This window comes from Triturus cristatus, chromosome 3_1 (assembly GCF_964204655.1).
Source record: "Triturus cristatus chromosome 3_1, aTriCri1.1, whole genome shotgun sequence".
NCBI lineage: Eukaryota > Metazoa > Chordata > Amphibia > Caudata > Salamandridae > Triturus > Triturus cristatus.
The window spans coordinates 608,332,709-608,355,360 of NC_140583.1; the positions used below are offsets into that span (position 1 = coordinate 608,332,709).

The 22,652-nt window shown below is 46.8% G+C and overlaps 1 protein-coding gene across 2 annotated transcripts in view; it reads right to left on the bottom strand.

Annotated features, from left to right (window-relative positions):
* The window catches only part of ADAMTS17 (ADAM metallopeptidase with thrombospondin type 1 motif 17), a 957,220-nt gene that overhangs the window by 281,537 nt on the left and 653,031 nt on the right, over positions 1–22,652 (bottom strand). For both annotated transcript variants that reach the window (XM_085644533.1, XM_085644532.1), the window contains exon 13: positions 9,255–9,421. In XM_085644533.1, coding sequence (XP_085500659.1) covers positions 9,255–9,421 — 167 coding nt within the window. The remainder of the gene's footprint in view (positions 1–9,254; positions 9,422–22,652) is intronic.

The following is a 22,652-nucleotide window of genomic DNA, read 5'->3' on the forward strand; positions in this document are numbered from 1 at the left end:
TGTGCCACATTCATTACATTTGTTGTTGCCATCTGTAGCAGCACAAAGTTTTTCGGCTAATAGGTGCATAGGTTATGAGGTCATAGCACCTTTAAAAGCAACATCATTGCCTGTAATAGGTGATTCTGATGAGACCACTGACCATGACTGCGCTTAGGTTGTAGAGACATGCACCACACCCAGAAAAGATATACACCAGACACCATTAGAAAAAGCAGACTATGAAGTGGTGCACTAATGGTTTCTACAGCACACTAACAGACACTGTTGACAGAGCAGGGTATGCTACTACAACAGTTGACAACATAGTTGAAAGTGCAGCTCTGCCACCTAGCACGTTTGCCCAGCAAGCTGACCTGTATGCTGTAAAAAGACCATGCATCGTAGCTGAAGGGAAGTTGACTCACGTTACGTCTTTGGAATTGTCCATGATTTTTTGTATCCATTTTACGATTGTTAACAGCAGCAGGGTGTCCAATTCAAAATGGTACGATACTAAAAACTTGCTAAAGGCAATATTACTACCCCACAAAATAGGGGTAATAAAATATGAAGCCAATTCAGGAGCTAATGCTAAAACTGCCAGAGGTAACACCATGGCTGACACAGCAGCAAGAGAAAGCATGTTACAGCCAGTACAGATGGTGCCTTTAATGGCCAAAATCATACCAAAAATTGTTGCTAGCTGATGTGAAGGAGGCACAATGATCTGCAACACCAGATGAGGAGAGAGTGTGGATTGAAGCTGTATGTGAGCAAAATGTTAAGGGATTGTGGGTGCACCATGATGGGAGGCCTGTGGCCCCACGCAGAATATTTCTTCCCCTTACAAGGTTTGTGCATGGACCCACACACATGGCACAAGGGGGAATGAATGCTGTCATTAGATGGGAGTGGTTTGCACAAGGGATTATAGCTTTCACTGCATACTTCTGCTCCCAATACCCTGTCTGTGCCCTACATTCTAAAGATCGTCTCTTGCTACACATGGTCACTTACCGGTACCACACAGCTCTTTTACCAGTTTATAAGTTGATTTTACTTGCATGCCCCCAGTGAATGGATTGAAATATTTGCTGGTGTGAGTGGATCCGTTTTCAAAATGGGTGGAGGAATTTACCACAAGGAAGAATAATGCAGCAACTGTTGTGCAATGCTTGCTGAAATACATCATACCCAGGTGTGGGGTCCCCCAGGGCATAAATAGCAATGAAAGGGGTGAGTTTGTGGCTGCCGATGTGCAATGAGGTACTGATGGGGCAGCCTATGTAAGTCAGGGTGAGGTTGCCTCTCGCATCGTCCCAAGCAGCACTGCTGTGGACTGATGGAAACATTTCTGACTATGCTGCACTTTTATCAGCGGTAATGAGGCATTACCATCTCAAGGTGAAGGAAGCTTTGCCCCATCCGTTTCAGAGCCCAAATACCCTTTTTGTGTTTAAAAGACTTTATTAAATCCAGTGTATACAGCAAAACCAATACAACATAATCTAATGAGAAAGAATCATCAATGAACATGCTGTATTAGCAACTTTGAAACACCCATTAAAGTCTTTATAATTTTATAAGGAAGGAATAAAGACAAGGCCAAATTCCCTTTTAATGCTGGAGGCATGATCATGGTGAGAAAAATATAAGATGTTTCTCTTAGTCGTAGGTGGACTGAACCACACCTTGTGCTCCTGTTGGTGCGGGCACACAATGAAGTTTTGAAGAAAGGTGATGGTCTGCACTCACAGAATAAATAGACTGAAGAGGACACAGCAGGGGAGGTCCGGGAAAACGCCCTTGACAACACAACCACGGACCAGGTGGAGAAGCAGATGACAGCACACTGCACACTTTTGCAATAGTGACACTTGGAGAAAGTGTCCTAGAACTGAGTGACAGAAAGACACTCCATATTTATATTTATCACTTCTGCAAGAATGCATTGCATAGTGCAAACAATATGTTTAGTCCCTTAATTATGTGTATGCTACCTGTATTGCAGCCACCAGCTGAGTATCCCCTTGAGTACATGATAAAGTAGGCCAGGTTTTAGGACTTGAAGTTTGCTGGCTTTGAAGAGAGTTAGCTAGTCACCTCAGTGATCCTATTGGATTATATGAAGCACCTGTGCCTATACAGGATTATGAGCAAGGGAAAGGATGCCTTATATAAAATGCAACATGAGATTTTGGAGAAGGAAGGATAGGATGGTATCCACGTTGTACTTTGCTACCAAATATTCCAGCCTAATACCAAGTGTCACCTACGGTGGAATGAAAAGCGCAAAGTAACCCAGCTTCCTGATACTTAGGATATTTAACAAGAAGCAAGTGTCCTAACATATTGTAATTTGATAACACCATGGGTAATTAGAATATATAAGGGACAGTAAGTATAAACCGGAAAACCGAGGTCCAAGGGAAACAAGTCAACTACACTTTACATTTCTGTAACATCCCTACAGAAGGGGAGACATTGTTGATAACACCTGATGGTTTTCTATATCACCTGTCAATTGAGAGAATGATTATGCTAAAGCACCAAATGTCATTTCTAAAATATTAGAATATAACTTACGTCCAGCTGGGTGCTCTTACATGGCACCATGGGCAAATGTTACACTTATAAATTCAGCATGGATTACTTACAAATGAAATGATCAATTTCAAAACACTTTCCTTGAGGGGGTGGCCTTCCTCTCAGTAAATATCACACACTGGACACACAGTCACAGGGAGGTATGTATTTCATTTGTGGTACAAGAGCATACATGGTGCTTCTCCTTCACTGGGAAGGTATGTGTGCTATTTCTTATCTTACACCAAACATTTCAGTCGTACCGCTCATTGCAGTCTATGAGCCATTACATCTGGGGAGATTCACTCATAGGTATAAGAGAAATATACATTTTAAGCTAATGCGTATATTGCTTCCTGGATATGGTGTATATGATTTGGAATTGGCCCTTGTTAACACGTCTGCTGAGATAGTCATAGCATTCAACACAAGAAGAGACGCACTTCAAGAATTGCAGGTGGAAATTAATTCAGTGGCTGTCATGATTATTCAACAAAGAATTGCACTCGACCTCTTGAGCCTTGTTTCTAGTACTATTAGGTATTTTTATAGTAACAATTGTACTTTTGTGTTGTGTTCTGTGTTGCTGCTCCATGGGACAGCAATTATGTAGTAAGGGCATCCTTTCAATTTCTGCAGTTAAAGTTCTACCTCCTACAGAACAGGAGCTAGCCTACAGATATCGTAGAATACAACACACAAGGAAATATTTGAGTTAATGGCTATTGACATATAGCATATAAATACATTGAATACTATTACATCATTGTCTATGTTTGAATAATGATTACCTCATAGGTGTATCTATGTGCCAATACATGCATTTTATTTAGGCACTGGGTTATGTCCTCAGAAGCTGTGCACTTTATGCAATATATTGTTACTACTATTTCATACCATATATATTTTTACACTGGTGTGTGATATAAATATCATAAAGAGGGGATTGGTGGGAAAAATATATATCCATATGTATGTACTACATAGATAACACAGTTCCAATTCTCACCCGCACTCTCAAACCTACTGAGCTATTCCATTTCTGCCTGGAAATCAGTATCATTCACAGTTATTATTCTATCACTGGACATAGGCTCCCACACTGACCTTGTCACACAGCTTCCCTTAGAGGTCTCCCAGGTTATTGCCATGACATTGGGGTGAGTGGTTTGGATTGGAGTGGGTTGGATTGGAGTGGTCTGGTGTGGACTGGATTGAGTGGGGCGGATTGATGTAGGATGAGGTGAGGTTTATTGGCATAGATTGGAGTGGGCTGGATTGCGTGTACTGCACGATTATGTGTTAAAGCATCATTTCAGAAATTACACATAAGAAAGAAACAATGTCGCTTTGCAATAACATAAACCTCATCTTTTGAGAACAGCACCCATGATCAAAAACAAAAGAAATCATGAGTCCAAAGTGAGAAAAGAAAGTTAACTATAGAAAATCAATCTTTGCAATTTTGTTTGTCCTGCATTTTCCCAACCACGCACCTCCTGTTTGAAGGGAACTAAAAGTTAAAAAGAACAAAATAGTACCTCAATCAAGTGGCAACCAGCAGCGGAGGGGCATGGATTAAATTGAATCAATCAGTCCACAGAGTGGAATGGACATGTTAGGCCTGCCTTGATGAATTACAAGGCTGTAAAGATCAGTGGCAAGCAAGCCAACGAATGGTAAGCAACAGACAGGCTCCGAGCCCTCTTCTGTATACAAGAATGTCTCGCAAGCAAGAGGCATGCACTAGCATATGCTCTCAAAGGTTCAACCTTAAAAATGAATATCTAGGCAGAGAAAAGTACCTCTGAAAACCAATGAATAGTAATGTATGTAGAAACATAGAGCAGTGAACTTAGACCCTAAACTGTCCAACACCTATATTTTAGGAGTTATGACCCCCAAAATGTTCTCATTGCTTTCCTACAGTAAAAAGTAAAAATCTTTGACGCTGTTTTTCTGATCTCCTCTCACTGGCTCATTACTATTACTATTAAAATAACATTTTTACATTTAAATAGCAAGATGTGATAGCGCAGCCTAGCTCAAATGTCTCTGTGTTTTAGTTCACTGTACAACATGAGGCATAGACTCTCGCTGTGGAGCAAAAAAGTAAATGCCAATTGTGTTGCCAAATGAGAAAATGGTAGGCAGGAGCGGAGTAGAGATAGTAGGCTGTTACGTTTTCACAATATTTCCCATGACAATCTTTGTCAAGTGGTTCCTGGTGCCCTGCATTTGCCCTCACCAATAGCTGATGGGACAACTCGACGGACAGGGACCATAACACAAAACTGGCTTCTCATTATTTTTTTCTGATGCCTTAGGACTACTGGATCTTCATGAAAAATGAATACCATGTGCAATACCACATACAGTCCACACAGGTATTTCCAATATATAGGGGTTTAACTCTTTATTGTATGGTACTGGTGGAATGTTACCACATGGCAATTATATGTACAGAGTTTGTACCCAGCCACTATCATGCAACTTGTAAAAAAGGACTTACTATACGCTGCCAAGGGACTATACATTTGAATTTAGAGCAGGTGGGATAGAGGCACTGCTCCAATCATTGGTGGTCCACGTTTTAAAATCCTGCGGGGATCGCAGGGTTTGGATGTTGAGAGCAAGCCTGGCTGCAGAGTTTGGTATGTTTTGGATGCTTCTGGTCAGTTGAGCATTGATTCCAGCATAGAGTGCATTGCCATAGTCCAGCTAGCTGGTAATAGGATGGGTGAAGATTCTGCCTGTGTTGGTGAGGAGCCATTTGAAGATCTTCTTGAACATCTTGAGTGTGTGGAAGCAGGAGATGGAGACTGCATTCACTTGGCCGGTCATAGTGAGTTGGTTGTCTATCACTATTCTGAGGTTCCTTGCGTGGGTTGCCGGGAGGGGTGTGGAATAGAGCTCAGCAAGTCACCAGGTGGAGTTCCATAGCAAGTTGTCTTTGCCAAAGAGGACTACTTCGGTTTTGCTTGAGTTGGGCTGGCGGCAGTTGGTTTTCATCCATCTGGTGACTTCGGACATGCAGGTGGAGAAATTAATCTGCGTATTTGATGTCTTGTTAGAGAGGTAGAGTATGATCTTGGTGTCATTAGCAAAGGATATGATGTTGATTTCGTGTTGGCACGGATGATGCTGTTGAAAGGGGTCATGCAGGCATTGAACAGCGTGGGGCTGAGTAAGGATGCTTGTGGAACTCCACAAATGAAATTGACATTGTTCGAAGTGAAGACAGCCAGGCTGACCTACTGTGTGCGGCATGGCTTTTGACACAAATCCCCATCTACTAACCTTAGTAGACAGGGATTTGTGCTAAATATTAACGCTTCCTCACAGCAGGCATAAAGGAGGGGGAGAGAGCAGTCATGAGTTCTTTCATCTGTAAGTGTTTTTCTGATTCAAACAGCCCAAAACCATCATGGGTTATTTGTTTGGCAGCAGGAAGCAGGATATATTACATGTCTCTAGTTTAAAAAAAGGTACTATGGACCTCATGTATAAAGACCTTTTGCGATTGAAAACCCTACGATTCGCAAAAGGGCTTTTCTTTATGTACAAAAGCTCTTTTAAGAGTTATAAAATTCTTTCAAACTTGTAAAAGGGTTATGCGACCCTGTGCGAATTGCAAATAAGAGGGGGCATAAAAGTGGAGTCCCCCTTTTGCTTATGAGCTGGGGAGGCATGTATTAATGGTTTGAGTCTGTACTTATAGTCCCAAACCATTGATCAGCTAACCACACTTTAAAGGGAGTGATAACTATCCACTTTGAACCCATTCCTGTTTGCAAATTTTGAAAAGAGTTTCATGGAGAGTTGGCAGAGACTTTTTAAAACAACATATTTTTACTTTTCTTGTTTCCCTTAAGGAAAATGAGCTGTATTAATGAGCTGTTTTAAAAAAGTTTTAACTATTTAAACACAATCACAAACATCATGGTCAGATGTCCCTTTCAGGCCACCATCCCAGTGATTGTGGCCAATCGCAGGGAGTGGCAAATTACGATCTGCCTAATGAACACCCTGTGACCCCCTGTGATTCTGTATTTTGTGACCTGACCTATGATCCTATGGGCCTCACTGGTGCTGCGAGTGTGCCAAACAGTGAGAAACTCTTGAATCAGCAGGTAAAAGAGGCTCTCCTACTGGAAACGTCTAGACTGCGAGTGAGAGGTTAAGGACAGTGAAGAGGCTGGAGGTGGCCATCTTTTTTCTAGAAGCAAGAAATATCAATGTGGCAGCCATCTTGGATGGGATCATTTTAGAGTGAATAATAAGGTACTTTGCATTATGACCTGTTTTCCTGCATGTGCTGCCAAAGATGCCCAACCCCATGAAGAATCAATAGGAGGGAGATAAAACAGACTTTTTTGTACCTAAAAAATCTTCCAGGAGGCAGCAAGAAAACTGAGAAGAAAGGATGTATTCTTTCTACATCTCTCTTGGGGACTATTCACCCACTGAAGCTGGCACGTCGGACAGCTTCCAATGGACCAATGGGAATTCATACAGTGAGTGCTACATTTGAAAAACTTCAAGGGTCTTTCTTCACTTTAGAAGGCAGGCTGTCCCAAGTGAAGCACACCATACAAGCGATTCCTGATAGCAGCTCACTGGAATTATGTGCCTGGGGAGCATCAGATTTTGCGGCAGGGTGGTCTAAATTATGTGGCAAGTAAAGACAAAATTTGCAGCATATTTCTATAATATTAATATTATTTTGTACATTTTACACATAGTTATACTGTGTGGGTAAATATTTCACTTCATTAGTACCAGTTTAACAACCAAAAGCAGAAATAGGCAACTCAAAGATGACCAGCTAACCTTTGAGAAGGGCCTTCGCTGCGCGCTAACACATGTCGCCATGTTTTTAGAAACTCTTGATCTGACTGAGCTACAAACAATTTTTTTGTTTAACTCTGTAGATTATGCAGCAGGTGGTGGATTATGTAGCAAGTGGGGTAAATCCATAATTATGCAAAAAAAATCTGCCTCAATATCACATAATTCCAGTGGCCTTGCTCATATCAGGAAACATTTTCAGAGAGACATCCAAACTGAGAAAAATGGCTTAGAAGTAGCTCAGAAATATTATGGATCCCTTGACTGCAGACGGGAACTACTGGAGAACACTGCAAGTGGTACAAATTGGTGGATTCTGGGAGTATCTGAGGACAAAGGAAAGGGTGATCAGAGTTTTTTCATAATTTACTGGATCTCTGACCAAATACTCCACTAGAGGTCTGACTGGGGGTGTATGGAGGAGTTTCAGAAGGAAATCATCCAGGCTGGCCTGAACAAAATGCGATGCAGATCATTTCAGTATGTTAATTTTGAGAAAATAGACTTGAAAGCTCAAGTACTTGAGGTAGTTGGGTATAAGAAAGCTTCAATTGAAAGGGAAGCCCATTTACTTTTTCCTGAACACTTCCAAGGCTATAGAGAAGAGAAGGAGAGACACCTATTACTATGGGTGTGCATAATTTGCATTATTTAGCTGAAATATACTTAATTTCAATAAAAAAGAATATGTGTATTATGTGAAATATATTTAGCCGATATGTTCTAAGATACAAGTAGGAGACTGGTTTCAGAAGATAATGACTTAATCTAAGAGAATATATGTCGTGGCAAAGCAAAATTTATTTTTTGAAGAGAACATACCTTGCGGGAAGACATTTTCTACTCAAACCAGTTTACTGCAGGCAAAAATGATGAAAAATCTGATGTTAAAAGAAATGGTGAAAATTGCGCACATTTCAAGTAATGTGAAATTTATAAATTATGCAAGATTAAGCCAGCATAACAAAAATGGTGTGCAGGTTTATTTATTAGCGTTATATCTAGAATTTGAGGCAAGAGTTGCACTGCTGAAGTTAGTTCATGCTTCATAATTGAGCATGGTCTGCACAGGTGAGATATACCTCTTCGAGCTGAGTGTGACTAGTTAACAGTTATACTTGGCATCTACAGAAAATTGTGTAGGGGATTGCTGTGACATAGACACTCCTATACTAGTGGCCAGGTTGATGGTTGAACCCAAAGGCCCACAGCAGTAACCTCACTACAGCCACCAAGCCCTCGTTCACCCGAGCCACCTTCTGACACATTTTACGCGCCATAATTTTCCTTCTTACGTATTCCTCCTTTCATCCATACTGCTATGATTTTTCTCCCTCTCAACTTTGGGTCCCTGTATTGATGGGATTGGGGTGTATAGAAAGAACAGCCATACATAACAAATGGGGACTTTGAATCAAGAAACTGATGACCTCCTAAGTGTTATGAATGGGGATGAGTTGTCGGATGGGGCACTTGTGGTAAATGTGAAGAGCTGAAAATAAGTCCTCACAATGATATGTTGACAGCACAGTACCATTGCTACATGTGATGTACTTGATATGTTTGTCTTTGAAAATTAATAAAGCTTAAGTTAAAAGAGTAAATATGTCATGTAATCATTTCTCTCATATCCCGTTAGTACACCCATGTACTAACTGACGATCTTCTGAACTATTTCCACTCACCACAAATAATATAGCAACATTCTACTATACACAATACATTTCTGGAGTAAATATCTCAGAAAATATTTCTCAACTAGAAAGAACTTATACCTTAATATACTGCAAAGACAAAAACATGCAAATCTAAAAAAATCAAAATCCTGAACTTACCGTCTATCACCACCGCTGTCAAAAGGCTCTTCTTCCTAGCAGTGGTTCGATCATGGGTGTGGCACTGGTGGTCCCTGAAGCTTGAGGTTTCCTTCGGGCAGTGTGAGTTCTCACAGACTGCGTGCTCCACGCTTAATCCTGGGCAGTTCTTACCTCCTGGGCCTGGCCTATGTTGGAGAGAAAAACAGAGACTGGCTATTATCAGGGGGCCATTGCCCTTCTCTATGTGCTCAGGATATCATGATTCCAGCCACTGGCTTTGTTTTCACAAGGAGGGTTCCCAGAAAGTCGGGCAGGTGGGCCATTTGACCTTTTCCTTAAACTCAAAGATTGCCTCCGTTTGGAAATATTAATATTTGGCCATCTACTGCTGCTAGAATTATGGCTGAGTGTATGTAAAGAAGGAAGAGTTTCAGGTCTATCTAGATGAACCTTCTCCAACCAGTAGCCTGTGAGCTTGCGGTGGTTCTCCAGCTACCTATACGTAGCTCACTCTTGTACAGCCTAGCCTACTCAATTAGAAGCATTTGATTGGGTGAATCAGTATATGTATAGTTACATTGAAAAAAGTGTATATTCAAGATGGAAATATACTGAAGATTTGAGAAAAATGGCTGGATTTATCCCAATATATTTACAGCTGATTTTGGGGTGATAAATCATACAGCGTTGGGAAGACTAATTGCTAATAATAAGGTGATCACTTCTGTTAATCATATATATAGTGGCCACTAATGTAATCTTGTCTGATGTGGGCACTATTACAACACCTAAAATATTGGGATGATTTTCTTTGGAAATTGGTGTTATTACAGAAAAGGTTGGAGATCCCTGATGTAGACTTATGAGAGAGCCTGTTTACAACCTAATGTGTTGTGAGAGTTGTAGAACTGGCTTTCTTCCATTAAACCCTTTGGCCTAGAACAATGATAGCAATTATATGTAGTAGAAAAGCAAAGGGCTGGATATAGTGTATCCTGCTGAGACACGGAAATGTGACAAACCTGATTAACTGGCAATTATTATATTCTTTTTTGAAATTGTAAAATACAGTCACAGGAGTTAACTCATCCAGAGGAACTCAACAGCACTAATCTGAGTGCGCCTTGGGCACATTGTTCAAGTAATCAAGAACTTTATGTATACTGCATCCCACTTGCCTGCAACACTGAGAAAGTATACTCACATGATTGACTCAATGTTATGGGGGCCGATTCACAGAACTAATTTAAGACAAAATCCTAAACTTACTACTTTTAGTATTCACAGAAGTTAGGATTTTGTCTTAAGTTTGTCTTAAGACAAACTTAAGACAAACTTAAGACAGACTCAAGACAAAATCCTAACTTAAGTCTGTCTTAAGTCTGTCTTAAGTTTGTCTTAAGTCTGTCTTAAGTCTGATGACAAACTTAAGACAAAATTCTAACTTCTGTGAATACCAAAAGTAGTAAGTTTAGGATTTTGTCTTAAGTTAGTTCTGTGAATCGGGCCCATTGTCTCTCAAATTTTAATTCCTTTTATCAGTGTAATTTATGCAATGGTTTTTATTAACTAAACATGTAATTAATCAAATTTGAGGGGGCGTGGCTTGCCTGGCTGGGAATTGGCCAAAGCTTAAGTGAGCTCCGGTGGCCGCCGGAATTTATCCTGTATTGTCCTGTACTAATAGGGCATAAATAATTGAACGGAACGGTGATAGTGGCAGCGGAGACCATCAAGAATAGTTGGGCAGAGTTTCAAAGTGTTGTGCAGCTGAATTGCAGAGATACGTTCGAGTGTGGCGGTAAGGAGATGGCGAATGCTGGGCCCCGGGGTTAGTAAAGTCGCAGACTAGTCTTCCCCTGGGGTCTTTCACGCAGGGGAGGACCAGGCAGGGTCAAGGGGGTGGAGTTAGGGGGTGGGTATAAGAGCGCAGGGGAGGAAGGCGACTTCCTCTTCCTGTACTCGGCACCATTGGTAGGGTTTCAGGTCAAAGGAGAAGTAGTTAGGAAGTTAGTGGACGTTGAGGCAGGAGATCGTTTTTGCTGGTGGTGGAGTGGTTCGTCAGTTTTCTGTGCGGGGAGCCACTGGCTGGTGGTTCTGGGTGATCGGAGTTCCGTTGCGGCGGTGACGGCATGTTGGGCGTTTCGGCGGACGAGGTAAGGCAGGCCTTGATGGTTCTTGGGCGCGCGGGGCGGGAGGATCTCCTCCGGCCCGTGTGCTTGGGGAGGCGTAGGTGGCGTTCGCGAGAGCCCCGGGGCGGCTTTGGTGGGGGTGGCAGCGGCGGTTTTAGCATGCCAGGAGGAGCTGCTGCCGCCTGGGACGAGTGCGCCTGGGAGGGGAAGGGGCGCGTATAGAAAAGAGCCTGCTCGTGAAGGCCGGCAGAAGAGCCTGCCTCCACGCACAGTATTCCCGCAACTACAGTTTAAGGAGCAGGGGGCGGGGGGGTGCGCAACCTCACAGGCGACCACTGGGGTGCTGCTAATTCAGCCCAGTGAGTGCACACGGGTGGGGGAAGGAAGGGGGGTCGGGCCCAGGCCAGAGCAGGAGTCAGCGGTGCCATTTTTGGACAGTGCAGGGACGGAGGGGGGGGCAAGGAGGTGCGGGGGCCCCTATTCGGACGTATTGATTACTGGTGTGGGTCCAAGGGAGGCAGCAGGGGACTTGGGGCAGTGGGAGGACGCTCCCTTTGACCTCTCCAAGGGGTCTAGGGTGGCTACCCCGGTTCCGGTTGAGAGTGGGAGGGGGGCCCAAAGGGTTACGGTCCCGGTGGGGGGCGGCAGTGTCGATCCTGGCTTGGAGATGGCCCCTCTGACTGGGAATTTGCAGCCTGGACAGGGGTTGCAGGGCTACCGCCCCCCACCCTCCTCCCCTCCAAGCTGGGAGGGGCTGGCATGGGAGGATAGGATCAGGGAGCAGCGCCTTTTGGTGCAGCTGAATGAGGTGAGGCGGGCGGAACAGAGTGCGTCCAGGGTGCGAGCGGTCTGGGAAGATGAGATTGAGGGGCCCCCTACTCCCACTTCGGAGAAGGAGAGATGGGCAAAACAGGAGGAGCTAGACAGGGCTGCGAAGGGCAAAGGTGGGGGGCGAGGAGAGCCTCAAGGGGCCACAGATGCATGTAGGGACAGCCAGGACTGCTTTGAGACCTGATGGTGCCGGGGCCCACTCAGGTTGGTGCGACCTGGGGTGTATGGGGGGATCCAAGCCGGTGGAGGTCGGTAGAGTGCGGGGTGACCCGGCAGGGTGCAAGACGGCCCCAGGAAGGAAGCAGCAGGGCGGTCCGCGGCGGTCATCCCTCCGGCGCGGGAGCGGGCAACGGCGTTGTGTGTGTCGGGGGGCAGGGGACGAATGCGGTGAGAAGTAAAGGTGTGAAGAGAGAGGTGAGAGAGGTGTTGTGGGCGCCTGTGGAAGTGGAGCCTGAGGTCGAGTTGAATTATGATGATGAGAGTGAGGAGCTTGAGGACGGGGAGGTGAGGAATGACGATGACGGACTGGGACGGGGGAAGAGCAACAGCGGCCTTGGTGTTTTGCAGGTCTCGCGGCAACCATCGGGGAAGGAGAAGGCGGAGACACCCAAAGGCTTCTACCTCCAGAGGACGGCCCAGAGAGCGGCACTCATCGCTAGCAGGTGAGGGGTCTTGGTGTACAGCTTGGGATGGAAGAAGGTGTGTAGGTCAATAGGTGTGGGGGAGGGGTCAGTGAGGGAGGTTGGTGGTTTGCCACAGGGCAGGCCCACGCTGGTTGACAAGCAGGTAGGAGGTAAGTCTGTGGCTACGGCAGGGGTTCAGACGGACTAGGTGGAGGGGAAGGACGACAAAGGGGACAAGTCAGAGGGCAAACATCAGAAAAGGTTGCCCTACATGGGTTTGGCCATGCCCCTGGGATCACATCTGTCGGATAAAATTAAGAGTAGAATTTGGAAACACGAATATGTGGATGTGTTTAAGTTGTTACACAGGGAGGTGCAGGCGAAGGAAGGTTCCAAGGAGGAGGAATGGGAGTTGACTAAACGGCCCAGGGTCCCGGTGAATATGGAAAATTGTACTTCGGCGTTACTCATTTACGCTAGTATCTACTGTGAGAAACATCTGGATATGGCCATAGCGTTGAAGTACATGGACATCATCAGGAAGGCCCAGATGCAATTCAGGGGGCTTCGCCTGGCTGAGTTACGACCAGGAGTTCAGGGCTAGGGTTAGTGCGAATCCGGACAAGCATTGGGGGGAGGTGGATCAGGAACTTTGGATGCAGTGGATGGCGTCAACGCACTCCTCGGCGTCTACCCATATGGCTAGTGGCTTGCCGGTCACATATCGTTTTTTTCAGTCACGTCCCGCCCACAGCGGGGCGGTGGGAACACCGCCAGTACAGGTAGCACAGGTCAGGCCGCCAAGCCAGGCAGTTACAACACCGGGCCTGTTGGAGCTATAACCGGGGCTATTGCTCCCGGTACCTGTGCAAGTTCAAGCATGAATGCTCCAAGTGTGGGGGGGAGCACGCCCTTACCCAATGCCTTACCCTGGTCACCCCTTCCGAGCAGTGGCGAAACGCGAAAGGTAGGGGACAGGCTGGACAGAAGGGCGCCTACACCAGTTAGGGTGGAGGCAATGGCCCTGTGGCTCTCATGTTACCCGGACAGGGAGGCAGCTTTGAAGATTCAGTGGGGTTTCACAGAGGGCTTTCAGGTAGGCTATCAGGGTCCCAGGGTGAGGAGATGGGCAGACAATCTGAAATCAGCCATGGAATTGCCAGGAGTGGTTGCGGCCAAACTGCAGAAGGAGGTGGATGAAGGGAGGATAGCGGGCCCATTCTACGACTGGCCAGCAGATGACTTGATTATCTCCCCGCTGGGGGTGGTGCCGAAGAAAGAGGAGGGTGAGTTTTGCATGATACATCACCTCTCATGGCCGGAAGGACAAACTGTGAACGACTTCATCGCGGAGGCGGACTCAAGGGTGCTTTATGCGTCGGTGGATGATGCGATCCGCCTTGTGCGGGTGTGTGGGCCGGGGGCAGAACTGGCGAAATGTGATGTGAAGTCGGCTTTCCGCCTGCTGCCTACACACCCCGTGGATTTCTCTCTACTGGGGAAGCAGTTCGGAGGGGCCATCTACGTGGACAAAGTTTTGCCCATGGGATGCGCGATTTCCTGCGCGCTATTCGAGCTGTTTAGCACATTCTTGCAGTGGACCTTTATGCAGATTAGTGGGCATCGGGACGTCACTCACTATCTGGATGACTTCCTTTTTAATAGGAAGGCACATTCGGGGGATTGTGGCAGGGCCCTGTCATGGTTCCAGGAGATGTCGCTGCAATTTGGAGTCCTGTTGGCCCCCGAGAAGACGAGTGGGCCGTGCTGTAGTCTGACATTCTTGGGCATTGAGCTGGATTCCATTCAGTGGACAGCTCGGCTCCCTGCCGCGAAAGTAACGGATATACAGGCGTGCCTTTTGTGGGTGATCGAAGAGAAGAGGATCGCGTTGAGGGCGGTGCAACAACTGCTGGGTTTCTTGGACTTCGCGTGCAGGGTGGTCAGGGCTGGGCGGACGTTCTGTAGGCGGCTCGGCATGGCCATGTTGGGCGCAATTCTACCGCACCACAGGGTTCGGATCTCCATAGGGGTACAGGCGGATTTGAGGACATGGCTTACTTTCTTGACTGATTTCGATGGGGTGTCCCTGGATTTTGTGGACGACAGGATGGTTTGGCAAGTTCAAATTTACTCTGATGCAGCCGGGGCAGCTGGTTTTGGAATTTTCTGGGATGGTAGGTGGTGCGCTGAAGAATGGCCGGCTCACTGGGTGAAGCAGGGGAGGAGCATTGCGTTTCTTGAATTCTTTCCCTTGTTGGTGGCTCTGGAAGTGTGGGGCCCCGAGTTTCAGAACAGATCAGTGTTGTTCCATGTCGACAACATGACTGTGGTCGTGTTGGTCAACCGACAAAGGGCAAGGGACCTGAGAGTGCTGACTTGCTGAGGAGTTTCATTTTGAAATGTTTGAGATTGAATGTGGTCTTTCGAGCCAAGCATGTCCCTGGAGCAAATAATGACATTGCGGATGCTTTGCCTCGTTCGCAGTGGCAGCGATTCCAGCGATTGGCACCAGGAGCAGATCTGTGCAAGACCGAGTTGCCGAACAGCATCTGGGCCTTGGGGGAGTGAGGGTGATAGGCCTGGTTGAGAACTCTTTTGCTGATACCACAAGACGGACCTACAGACTGGCGTGGGCTGAGTTTGGATCCTTTATGGGATGGCGTGGGGATTCTGCTTTTGGAGATCGCTCAGCAGAGGAGCAAGGAGTGTTGCAGTTTGTATTGCATTGCATTGACAAAGGACTGATGTCTGCGACTTTATCAGTGAAATTGGCAGGAGTGTCGTTCTATTGTTGCTTGTTTTTTGGTTTTGACCCTACGAAAGATGTGATTATCAGTAGGGTACTCAGAGGTTGGGGCAGGGAGAGTAGGGGGAAGGGTATTGCGGGAGGCGATCACGTTTGAACTGTTAGTCAGGTTGGTTGAGGTTTTGCAGTTTTGTTGTTATGATAATTTTGAGGTTCGAATTTTCCGTTTGTGCATGATCTGGATGATTTTTGGGGCCTTTCGGGTCTCTGAGTTGCTGGGTACCCAGGCAGGGTGTGGCAGACGATATGAGGAGATCAGGTTGGATGTGGGGTGACTGGGTATTTGGTTGGGTCAGTCCAAAACAGATAAGTTGGGACGGGGTAAGTGGGTTTGGTTGTGTGAGAATGGTTGTGGGGGTGTGTGCCCGGTGGCTGAATGGAGGACGTTTGTGCTTTCCACGCAGGTGGCGAGTGGTGAGATATTTTGTCATGTGTCTGGGGCAAGGGTGACTGCGGGGCAGTTATTGGTGGTGCTGCGTATGGCTTTGAGGCGCTTGGGCTTGGAGCCGGCAGGTTTTGGGACCCACTCTTTCTGTATTGGGGCGGCGACAGTGGCAGCCCGGCTGGGTTGGTCCTGGGACAGGATTCGGCAGATTGGGAGGTGGAAGTCTCGGTGTTGTGAGCGGTATGTTCGTAAGTGAGGAGTCTGGGGGCCAGGTGCTAGGCGTTTGGGGAATGGGTGGTTGGTTTTCAACACATTTCTTTTTTTTTTAACAACAGATTTTATTGTGTCAATATAGCCATCACCATGCAGAGCCCTGTAACCCAGAGACATCTGCCATATTCTTCATACAGGTACATACAGGCAAGAGACAATTGTGTATTTTAAGTCCCCCCAAATCCCACCCCAACGCCCCCCCCTACCCCCAATCCCCCAAAGATCGCACTTCCTACAGCCAGTCTTACTCTCCCCCTTCGGCCCATCCCACACTCCCCTCGCATCACAGGCGCCCCTACGCAACCCCTCCATGACCACCAATGTCCATGCACAGCTGCCCGGTTTTAAACACATTTCTAACATATTTTTCTCCCGTAGGTTGCATGGGTGGACCGGGGGCCAAGAAGGTTACTTGGATCGTGGGGCATTCCTTTGTTCATTGGGCTTCCAAGTATGCAGAGCAACAGGTGTACGGCCGTAACCTGGGACTCAAAGGACAACATCATGAGGCGCATTGGTGGGGAAAAGGGGTTATGCGATGGGGGGCACTATTGCCCTGGCTCGCGAAGATGCTCCCCCAGAAGGGATGCCCTGATCTGTTGATCATACATTTGGGAGTGAACGATTTGGTTCGGCTGTCGGGTTTGGCGCTCTTACAGCTGATGCAGAGAGACTTGGAGGTTTTGAAACACAGGCTGGCAGGGACTTGCATTGCCTGGACTGAGTTTGTTCCTAGGAAAGTATGGAGGGGTGCCATCAAACACGGGGCTGTGGAAAAAGCACGACGGAAGCTCAACAGAGCGATGCGGGTTTTCTGTGGGGAAAAGGACATTCAGATTATTGCTCACGCTGGACTGCGACTGGAGGAACCGCTACTGTTTAGGGACGACGGAGTGCATCTTTCGAGATTGGGGAATGCTTATTATATGATGGAGATGAGGGATGTGGTTAGCAAGCTATGGAATGAGGCGATTTGGTGTCGCAGGGATGCTTGAATAGGTGGGGGACGAAAGATGCATGGTTCGAGTCCGGGGGGGGGGCAGGTAACCGCCCTAAAGGGGGTTACCTGGTTGGCGATACATTGGAGGGGTGGGGGAAGTCAATAGCGGGCACACCCATCCCTCGGGGAGGAAGAGTGAATGATGTGGGGAGCTGGAGGCATGAGTGGAATGCCAGGTGATACCGGGGAGGATGCTAGGAGAATTGTGGAAATGGAACGGAAGGGGCATGGAGTGGTAGGAAATGTGAGTTCGGAGTGGGTGAAATGAGTGAAGGGATGAAGAGTTGATGTGGGGGTTTGTTATTGTTGTTGATGTTATTTGGTTATTGTTTATTGTTGTGCAGCCTGGTCCTAATAAATGGCCTTTTACACTTAACCCCTTCGGTGCTCATGACGGAACGGTTCCGTCATGAGCCACGGTTGAGCTGTGCTCATGACGGAACCGTTCCGTCATGACCACGCCCGCGCAAGATTCCGTCAGCACAGCGGCGGAATTTGCGCAGCATGGAAGGGGTTAAAGACATTCGCGTGGTCTGTTTATTGCGCGATACGGGTGCCGTCCATCTTGGACCGCTCCTCCGCTTGCGCTGCAGTGAAGATCCAGCCACGCTGCGACGACCGTAAGTCAAGTATTAATGGCTGTGGTAAGGAGAGCGGAGCACCCGAACGCACAGAGGCCGGAATTCTCCCTGTGAGACACCGTCCCAGTGAGGTGCACTTGCGCGAACTGCCGCGGGCCCCGCGGCCCTATGGATTAGACATTATGGTGCGGAGTGCTGCCCGTGCTGCTCCCTGTGCCGCTGTGAGTATTTCTACCTGCCACCACACCTAGCGGCGAAGTGAGACGCGCTGTTAAATAGCGACCATCATGCGGACTGAAAAGCTGTGACAGGGCCCTCCGAGATAGCAAACGCACCCAGGTGCACGTCACCCACAAGTGCGGCCTGCGGAGGACATTTTAAGCTGCATGGTGGCCCCCTGATTAAAAGGAGGTGATTGTCTGACCCCACATAGCCCAGATGCGGTGATAAACCGGTGAGAGAGAAAAACGCAACGTGCTCTGAACCCCGCGGCCCCACAAGTGCGACATAACAGTGTGGAGTGACGAGGACGTCCCGGTGACATACTATTCCACAGCCAAGCTCAGTGAAACTCAGCACCCATAACGGCTCTCTCGAAGGGTGGAAGTACATATGTGAAGAGGTTCCCCCCACTGCACACGAGAGGGTGACCCTTTGGTTCTGTAGTGTACATGTTCACCCACGCCCGAAAAGTTATAGGAGGGTGATTAGCACGACCTCTTCTCAGGACCATATCCAGTACTTGCGTAGTGCCTCGTTAAAATACATGGCGCCAGTTTACAAGAGAGACGGAACTGCTACGGAAGGGGCCAGTGAAGCAGTATATAACAGGTTGGAGGACCTGGAATCTCACTGTGTAGTATTTTCTTGTCAGATTCGCACACTCCACAAGGAACTACACGGTTTGCTAGAACGATACCAACCTTGCACACATGCTGACCATCATGGGCAAAGGAGACAAAACACAAACTAAAATACACTTCAGCCAGAGACAATCATCCCGACTACGCGACTAACTGGATGCAACACCGGCCTTAATATCCGAGGAGGCTACTGACCCTGAAGGGGATATACGACAGATACTAGCGGCAATGCAGCTTAGTCTTTCATCTATTGACACCAAGATGGACTCCCTCTCGTATAGAATGGACAGAATGTCCGAAAGGGTAGACAAGCAAGCCAAAAGGATTGATATGGCGGAGCGCCGGATCTCGGAGGTGGAGGACACACAAAAAGAAATGGGGACAGCACAAAAACAAATGGAAAAATGATGGCGGCGCTGAACGACAAAGCTAAAGACATGGAAGCGCGCTCTCGGCGTAATAATGCAAGCATCCTTGGTTTGGCAGAAACCACAGCAACCGGCAACATGAAATTCTTCATTGAAAAATTACTGGTTCAACCATTGGGCAGGGAGACCTTTTCTGATGTCTTTGTGGTGGAGCGGGCACACAGAGCTATGGCCGCGCGACCTCCGCTGGGAGCGGCCCCAAGCCTGGTGATCGCCCGACTCCTTCATTATAGGAACAGGGATGCCACCTTGCGCAGAGCAAGAGATCTGAAAACGCTCCGTTATGAGGGATCTGAACTTTCACTTTTCCCCGACTTCACACCACAGGTACAAGAGGCACGTAAAACAGTTGTCCCAGTTAAAAGGAAGTTGAGGGACCTTCAACTCGACTATGCTATGCTGTACCTGGCTAGACTCAGGGTCAACTTCGACGATAAAACACGCTTTTATGTGGACCCGGGCCTACTACAAAAAGACTACAAGAAGTATGGTGCGAACAGAGTTGAGAGGGCGGCCTCGGCAGTAACGGGGGTGAGCCCCCATCAGGAAGCGGCGAATTGAGAGGCTCCCCAGAGACAGAATAACTGAGATAAGGAGGAACTTAAATGCCCTGAACAATGTTTACGATAAGTTGACAATTTGCTTATCAATATAAATGCTAAACATGCAATAATTATGCTATGTATATCAGTGACTGGTCACTATTGCTGTGTACTCAGTATCAGATTTCATATTACTTAAACCAGCCCTATTGGTGTTAAGGGAGGTGGGCGGTCCCGGTCTTTCCCCCCTGTTTCGCACCTTGGGTCAGGCCGCAGTTGCCCCCACGTGTATGCCACATGTTTTCTCTTGAAAGGAAACTGTTCAGTTGGGGATGGGCAAAATTGGGGGGTGGAGGGAAGGGAACTGTTATTTGACCATATCTGACTATTTTGATATGGTGTGGGAGGGAGGTGGGGGAGAGTTTTGGAATACATTTCAGACACTGAATACAAAACTGTAATGATGTTGTTTCAGAGGTGGAGGAATCACTATGACTGTGCTAATAACACCGCTAGGATGTTTAATGTGAAACATGGCTAAATACGATAAAAACACAAATGTCCTTAATTTTAAGTCCTGGAACGTGAGGGGCTTGAACGACTTCAGGAAAATACGTAAGGTAGTGGCGTATCTATATAGACATGCCGTCGATGTAGCGATATTACAGGAAACACATTTAACTCCCACAACGTGGCTGTTGTCCTGCAGAAGAATGAAAGGTACTTGTGTAGCAGCGGGGTTTCCATCCCACACTAGGGGAGTCCTTATTTGGGTAAGACGCAACTCCGGAATATAGCTACAAGCTGTTGAGGTTGATGATGGTGGACGATATATAATAGCCAAATGCAGAAAAGAACACAACACGATATTGCTGGTGGGAGTATATGGGGCTAATTATGATGACCCTTCCTTTTATCAGACCTTGCATCAGAAATTTGTTAAAATATGCCCATATTCTTATACTGTGGGGTGGAGATTTTAATTGCGTGCAAGATCCAGAGCTAGATAGGTCGTGAGGAAACACAAAACCCCCGCACGAGCAGCTCGGGCGGTGGCAGACATTGCATTGACAGAAGGATTACAGGATGTTTAGCTCCGCAAGGTAGAGACTATACCCATTATTCAGCAGCCCATGATATCCACACGAGAACTGATTATTGGTTTGCTTCTTGCACCCTGCTCACCTCAATACGAAATTTCAAGCACATGGCCCGTACACTGTCGGACCACTCTCCAGTCTTTTTCAGTTTAACACTCCCCGCCAACTACTTGAACAGGCAGTCCTGGAGGTTCCCTCAGTATTTTTTATTGGATTCAGTGTTCCGAGCTGAACTGGGCAGAGCAATAGACGAATATTTTTTGACAAATATAGGTAGTGTACCCAACATGTCCTCTATATGGGAAGCCTTTAAGCTATATATTAGAGGGATCACAATTTCGAAGCATGCAGGGGTGCTAAAGTCCATCCGCAATCGTATGCAGCATATCGAAAACACACTTAAAGAACTAGAGAAGCAACATTAAAACTCAGCCAACTCCGGTATCCTTTCACAGATTAGGACATTAATCACGGAATTTAACGAGTTAGCCAAAAGCAAAGTGAAACACTTCGGAAAATACGCCACAGCCCGGGTATATGCAGAAGGAGATAGACCTAGCTTGACATTAGCAGAAACCGTCAGACCTCAAAAAGGCGAAAATCATATACTTAGTGTACCAAACAACGGAGGTGACCTCGTAGACACTACCTCAGACATACTAGGCGCTTTTGCAGATTATTACCAAGGCCTATACACAACCAGAGAGGAGACAAATATAGAAACAGATGATGAATACCTGGTATATATCACTATGACCTGGCTTACGAAGGAAGACAGGGAACACTTAATAGGACCACTTAGACGAACTGCAATCATAGCCGCCCTGAAGGACATGCCAAATGGGAAGGCCCCTGTGGCAGATGGCCTGACGGTTGCCTTTTATAAAGCATTTCAGGATAAGCTAATTCCACACCTAGTGAATCTGTTTGAAGAAATGGCCAGTGAGGAACAGATGCCCCCTTCAATGAGAGAGGCTACCATAATCACACTTTTAAAACCTGGGAAGCCGCCCGACCAATGCTTCTCATACCGACTACTGTCGTCATTAAACACAGACACAAAATTATTTGCGAAGGTTCTGGCAAATAGACTGTCTCCCATTTTGCCTAGGCTAATAGGACCGGAGCAAACGGGATTTGTACCTGGCAGATCCCTCTCTAGTAACCGCCGAACACTATTTGGCACGATAGCGCATATCCAACCAGAGGATAAAGCGGCGGCCCTCTTCATTGACATTGAGAAAGCCTTCGATTCTGTTGAATGGCGGTTCCTGTATGCAGTGCTGCGCAAAGTGGGGGTAGGGGACATTTTCATTCAATTGGTAAAGGTGTTATATGCACGCCCCTTAGCAAGAGTGCAAATTAATGGGACACTCTCAAGGACCATAGCTATAACAAGGGGCATCAGACAGGGATGCCCCCTCTCTCCCTTATTGTAAGCCCTAATTGCAGAGCCCTTAATCAGCGCAATGAGAGAATACCATGATTATCGGGGTATTCGGTCTCAGCAATATAATTTAACCATAGCGGCTTACGCCGACCACACGGTATTATATATTCGTGACCCAGAGCACAATCTGGTCCCTATGTTACAAAAGGTGGAGCGGTTTGGTACCCATTTGGGCCTTTGCATCAATTGGCATAAATCCATTATTTTACCACTGACCGCTGCTACTACACAGGTACAGACAGATTATCCCTTAGAGTGGACTACTGACCCCGTAAGATATTTGGGTATAAAAGTCCACACGGACTCCGAGCTGTTCATGTCCGAGAACTATGGCTGCGCGATACTAAAACTGACAGAAGCTATAGATAGATGGATTAGGTTGCCGCTTTCGTTGTTGGG